Raw genomic sequence first — 5,967 nt, forward strand, 5'->3', positions numbered from 1 at the left:
AAACCCTCACCCAACCAAGGGCGCATGAAGTCGTACTCAGTTGATTTGGTGATCTGTTTGGGATTACTTAACACCACCTTTTGAGTAGATCGTAAGAGGCACATATCAACGTCCATTGTTCAACCGTGAGAGCTTAGAGTAATGGGTAGGCCTTTACTCTGGAAACCAGCTCGAGACGCTTAGATTACCTCAATATCCTTAGGATCGAACATCATAACTCCAAGGGTCGTGCCAAGCCAGACACGGTAGCACTTGCCATACTGCTCGAAGAGTGTGCCAACGATTTGGAGAAACTCTGTAAACAAATCCAATGAAACCGATCGATCAAATTCCAAATCGGCCACCAAACACTTTACGGCAATCAACGCCTCACCGGCTGGAGATTTGTTTAAAAACAGCAGCCCATTGCCTATAATCGGATACGCTTTCGGACCCTTCAGTTTTCCCGAGTAGCGGAGCATCTCTCCAAAAGTCCGATGGACATACAGGGCAGCTGCAATGGTCAACACTAGCACTAGCCACCATTCTGAACAAACCATCGCAACAACTATTGAACCTGGACGTTGCCACTACAAATTCTGATCACCTACTACCGTCGATCGCGTTGAACACCTATTTATCAGTTTCGCATCATAAGATTGTGAAGAAAGTTCGTGCTACACGCAGAACGGCATGTAAATTTCATTACCTCACGTTTTGATTGTTACGATGCGGATCTACTTATCGTGCATTTCAACATCTGAGTTTGATGCGAAATAATGCAAGAAACTAAAGATTCTACACCGATAGAAAGCTAATTTTGGCATACGAGTTCAGATCAGGTTACTCAACGCATCAGTACCCTAGTTGCTAACAGCGGCAAAGGTTTATCGAACCAGTGCTCAAAGCAAAAAAAACAAGCAGTAGTCGTTTTGTAATCAATCCGAAGTGAGACAGCGCATACCCCAAAGAAAAAGTGAACTAAGCGTCTGTTTTTTGGCAAAGAGCGATTTGGAGTGAAGGAACCTCTTCCTAAGGACTCGAAGGTTTGTTCAACAAATGTCAACCTCGAATTGTGGGTCACATTATACAACAACATAGTAAGAAACCATCATCCCTTAAAACAATAACGCCTTTTTATTAAATAAATTCAAAGAATATTGCAAATAAACTCCGATAAATACTATAACAGTTACAACAAACTTCAACTTAATACACTCTCGGTTTCAATCGCACGTACGTTCCGTGCTCTGGTCGCAGGATCATTTCTGCGATGAACGACTCGTCCCGGTGCTCCTCTGGCGGCAGGATCTCGTAATGGCGCAATACTTTGCTCGTGATACTTTTGAGCTCGGCAATGGCAAACTTCTGACCAATGCAGTTCCGCGGTCCCGCGCTAAACGGTACATACTGGTAGGGATTCGTCTTCTCGGCCGACGTTTCCACGGTGAACCGTTCTGGATCAAACTTCTCCGGGTTGGGATAGAACTCGGGATTGCGGCCCATAAAGAAGGGCATTATGATCGCGTTAGCACCAGCGGGAAACATCTTACCGTCTGCAAGAGAACCAAAGCATCATCAATTGGTATGGCACATTAATTAATGGTCCACAACCGATGTTTCCGATCTTACTGATTTCGGTTGTTTGAACAATTTTTCGTCCAATCATCGGCACCGAGGGATACAACCGAAGGGTCTCCTTAATTACCAAATCCAGATAGTGCATATCGTTTAGCATCGCCATCGTAATGGGAGTGGTCCGATCGCCACCCACAATACTGAGGACCTCCTCAAATGTTTTCTGTTGAACGTCGGGATTATTGGCCAGGCTCTGAAGTAAAAAGCTAATGGCGGACGTCGTTGTGTCGTGGCCCTCAAACATGAACGTGTCCACTTCTTCTCGGATTTCCAAATCAGTCAGAGGTTGCCCGTCAATCGTCGACTGCAGGAGCATGTCCAGGAATGCCATTTTCTTCTTGATGCCAAGATCATTCTCATTTGCGTCAACGGCAGTCCCAGTATCGTTATTCGACCGATGAAGTTCCTCACGGCGGCCTTTAATAACACTGTTCGTGTAACCGTGCAGCACTTTTAGTGCCGCTTCCTGCTTGCGGCGATTCGATGAGAATCGATAAAAAAAATCATATCGAATGAGGAAATTGAAAAGTCGACATTGGACGAGAAGCGTGATCCTGGAAAAAAATTGACAATTTTAGTAACCTATTTCCCATTGCTTAGGTTCTTATACACAACAGATTAGTTCCGCACAATTTACGGATAACGTACTCACTCTTTAACGGCTTGAACGTACTTCGATTCAGCGTTTAGCTGAGCGTTGACCTTCGTACCCATGGCAGTTTCTTGAAAATAAATTAAAATAAATACCGGATCGCGAATCCCGTCCAGGTGCAACCCTTAATCTTTGCTCGCACCAGCTGACCTCACTCACCACAGATAACATCCAGCGCGCACAGCGTTACTGGCCGGAACATGTCAAACGATTTGCCCGATTCGGCATACGGTTTCAGCACCTCAACGAAAATGTTACTTTGCTGATCGAAAATCTCGACAAACTGTTCTAGGATCTTGAAATGAAACGTCGGAGTGATCACTTTTCGGTGTGTGTGCCATTTTCGCCCGGTGCTGGTCAACAGACCTTCCCCAAGCCAGGGTCTCACGAAGTTGTACTCGTCGGATTTGTCGATAAACTTGTTGCTACTAAGCAGCACCTAAAGAATATGCAAAAACTCTGACTTATGTTCCGCCACGCATCCACTCTATCCATTCTATCGCCCGTTACCTCTATGTCTTTCGGGTCCGTCATGATGATCAGCAACTGCGTCCCTAGCCATAGCCGGAAGCACTTTCCATAGCGACGAGTAAGATAACCTATTGTCTGCAAAAATTCTGACAACCAACAAGGAGTTGCTATTAATAGTAATTCTTTGTGTAACCATTTTGGAAAACAAGGAGGAGTCCTCTAATTTCTTTTTTATCCATAACCAGCAGAGCTTGCCCAACGGCACTTTGTGAAACGATAAGATTAGCGACGTCGCATCGACTTACCAGCGGGAGTTTTGCCAGCAAAAAGGAGCCCATTTCCAATCAGCGGATATGCGACAGGTCCACCAAGCTTTCCACTGTGCTTCAGAATTTCGGCAAACTTTTTTCGATACACATAAAACGCAATCGCCACAGCCAGGCACACCAATGTAGCTGTACCCAGAACCATTTTGTAACCACGGACCCACTTGGGGGGGGCAATCAAGGGCGAACCTTTTCTGTTGGCGAGTTTGGAACGACTGGTGCACGGTTTGGGACCTGAACAGGGAATCACCCCTAGCTGAATGTTCTTATCTGGGGGCCGAAAAATGATCACCCATACCTAACCAACCAACGTTCGGTTAAATACAACGCAAAAACACTTGAAGCCTTTTTGTGACACAAGAAACGCGGTAAACTGGAGAATATCTTAAGAAGTAGTTCCAAGGAAGACCGAAGCAGATAATTTGAAGCACAGGTGAAGACTAGAAGCAGACGGGTATCCAACCGTTTTTTGTGATCCCCATTCCGCCACTAGGTGACTTGGCAAGAATTTAATAAATTTATTGAAGAAAAAATCATTTTATGCACGGTCATTTCTGAATTACGTTATGTTACGTTGAGCTGCACCCGGTTGGAGCTGCCATGAGCTATATGAGAAATACATTATTTTCATGTTCACTGGTTTGTTTTACAAACAAACTCTCGCTTTCAATCGAATATACGTTCCGTGCTCTGGCCGCAGTACAATCTCCGACGTGAAAGTCTCATCCCGCTCTTCTTTCGTAGGCAGGATCTCGTAATGTTGTAGAATTTTGCTAGCAATACTTTTCAGCTCGACTATGGCATACTTCTGACCAATGCAGTTCCGTGGCCCCGCACTGAACGGGATGTACTGATAAGGGTTTGCTTTCTCGGCCGACTTTTCCACGTTGAATCGCTCCGGATCGAACTTCTCCGGAGCGGGATAGTATTCTGCACTGCGGCCCAGAAAAAAGGGAAATATTATTACGTTGGCGCCGGCGGGTATTATTTTTCCATCTACAATAATAGATTCGAATGAATATTTGTGTCCGGTTATTGGGTACCCTGAGCGACGGTTTGCTTACTGATAACGGTAGTTTGCAACATCTTTCGACCAATCATCGGCACAGTGGGATACATCCGAAGTGTCTCTTTGAGCACCAGGTCAAGGTAGTTCAATTTGTGTAGCATTCCCATCGTAATCGGTTTCGAACGATCAGTGCCAAAAACATCGAGGATTTCATCGTACACTTTCTGTTGGACATCAGGATTCTTGGCCAAGCATTTCAGTAGAAAGCTAATGGCGGACGTCGTTGTGTCATGTCCTTCAAACATGAACGTGTCCACTTCTTCGCGAATTTCCAGATCAGTCAGCGGTTGCCCGTCAATCGTTGACTGCAGGAGCATGTCCAGGAATGCCATTCGCTTCTTGATGCCCAGATCAGCCAACTCTTCTGTACTCTTTCCGTGGGACGTGTTTGCCAGTTGCTGCCTTCGTTCGCTGATGACTTTGTCGGTGTAGTCATGCAAGACTTTCAACACCTTCACCTGTTTACGACGGTTCGACGACAGGCGGAAGAAGAATTCGTGGCGAATGAGAAAATCATAAAATCTCTGCTGAATGAGATTCGTAATCCTGGCGAGAAGAAGAATTTCTACGTTCATTTCACTTCATTTCAATCCATTTCTATATACCGAGGGGAACTTACTCCTTAACTGCCAACACGTAGGACGAGTTGTATTGGACCTGCGCATTTACTGTGGTTCCCATGGCAGACTCTATAAATTATATTACAAAATTAACATCTCTTTTGCTCAGAGTATTTCATTGCAAAAATATCATACCACAAATTATATCCAAAGTGCACAGGGCCACCAGTGAGAAAACGTCGAACGATTCGCCCGACTTGGCAAACGGTCGCAGCACCTCAACAAACGTTCTGGTTTGCCGATCGAAAATCTCCAAAAACTCTTCCAAGATGCTAAAGTGGAACGTCGGAGTGATGACCTTCCGGTGGGTATGCCATTTTCTCCCACTGCTCGTCAACAAACCCTCACCCAACCAAGGGCGCATGAAGTCGTACTCAGTTGATTTGGTGATCTGTTTGGGATTACTTAACACCACCTTTTGAGTAGATCGTAAGAGGCACATATCAACGTCCATTGTTCAACCGTGAGAGCTTAGAGTAATGGGTAGGCCTTTACTCTGGAAACCAGCTCGAGACGCTTAGATTACCTCAATATCCTTAGGATCGAACATCATAACTCCAAGGGTCGTGCCAAGCCAGACACGGTAGCACTTGCCATACTGCTCGAAGAGTGTGCCAACGATTTGGAGAAACTCTGTAAACAAATCCAATGAAACCGATCGATCAAATTCCAAATCGGCCACCAAACACTTTACGGCAATCAACGCCTCACCGGCTGGAGATTTGTTTAAAAACAGCAGCCCATTGCCTATAATCGGATACGCTTTCGGACCCTTCAGTTTTCCCGAGTAGCGGAGCATCTCTCCAAAAGTCCGATGGACATACAGGGCAGCTGCAATGGTCAACACTAGCACTAGCCACCATTCTGAACAAACCATCGCAACAACTATTGAACCTGGACGTTGCCACTACAAATTCTGATCACCTACTACCGTCGATCGCGTTGAACACCTATTTATCAGTTTCGCATCATAAGATTGTGAAGAAAGTTCGTGCTACACGCAGAACGGCATGTAAATTTCATTACCTCACGTTTTGATTGTTACGATGCGGATCTACTTATCGTGCATTTCAACATCTGAGTTTGATGCGAAATAATGCAAGAAACTAAAGATTCTACACCGATAGAAAGCTAATTTTGGCATACGAGTTCAGATCAGGTTACTCAACGCATCAGTACCCTAGTTGCTAACAGCGGCAAAGGTTTATCGAA

General features: G+C 45.1%; 2 protein-coding genes across 2 annotated transcripts; both read right to left on the reverse strand.

The window, feature by feature from the left end:
* Positions 1–10: 10 nt before the first annotated feature.
* LOC131214313 (cytochrome P450 4d1-like) lies at positions 11–574 on the reverse strand (the record flags this gene model as incomplete). Its single annotated transcript, XM_058208696.1, has 3 exons — positions 374–574; positions 189–295; positions 11–77 (listed from the first exon to the last, which is right to left on the reverse strand). Coding segments are annotated over exons 1-3 (340 nt in total), but the record flags the coding sequence as incomplete, so codon positions are not given.
* Positions 575–1,188: 614 nt separating this feature from the next.
* Positions 1,189–5,667, reverse strand: LOC131214312 (uncharacterized). The gene is made up of 12 exons (XM_058208695.1): positions 5,467–5,667; positions 5,282–5,388; positions 4,891–5,170; positions 4,755–4,824; positions 4,131–4,681; positions 3,725–4,062; positions 3,046–3,229; positions 2,780–2,886; positions 2,429–2,708; positions 2,270–2,339; positions 1,612–2,171; positions 1,189–1,535 (listed from the first exon to the last, which is right to left on the reverse strand). The coding sequence occupies exons 1-12, from the start codon at positions 5,630–5,632 to the stop codon at positions 1,189–1,191; spliced, it is 3,060 nt and encodes a 1,019-aa protein (XP_058064678.1). The 5' UTR covers positions 5,633–5,667.
* Positions 5,668–5,967: the final 300 nt, after the last annotated feature.

The sequence above is a fragment of the Anopheles bellator genome, unplaced genomic scaffold, assembly GCF_943735745.2.
Source record: "Anopheles bellator unplaced genomic scaffold, idAnoBellAS_SP24_06.2 scaffold00512_ctg1, whole genome shotgun sequence".
In the NCBI taxonomy this organism is placed as follows: domain Eukaryota; kingdom Metazoa; phylum Arthropoda; class Insecta; order Diptera; family Culicidae; genus Anopheles; species Anopheles bellator.

What these genes read in the sequence shown, in the direction of transcription:
- LOC131214312 (XM_058208695.1), bottom strand. Translation starts at nt 5,632, where the DNA reads ATGGTTTGTTCAGAATGGTGGCTAGTGCTAGTGTTGACCATTGCAGCT. An exon ending in TGCTGGCAAAACTCCCGCTG is followed by an intron (nt 2,887 to 3,045) that starts GTAAGTCGATGC and finishes GTTGGTTGTCAG; the next exon opens with AATTTTTGCAGACAATAGGT. An exon ending in CGGACCCGAAAGACATAGAG is followed by an intron (nt 2,709 to 2,779) that starts GTAACGGGCGAT and finishes CATATTCTTTAG; the next exon opens with GTGCTGCTTAGTAGCAACAA.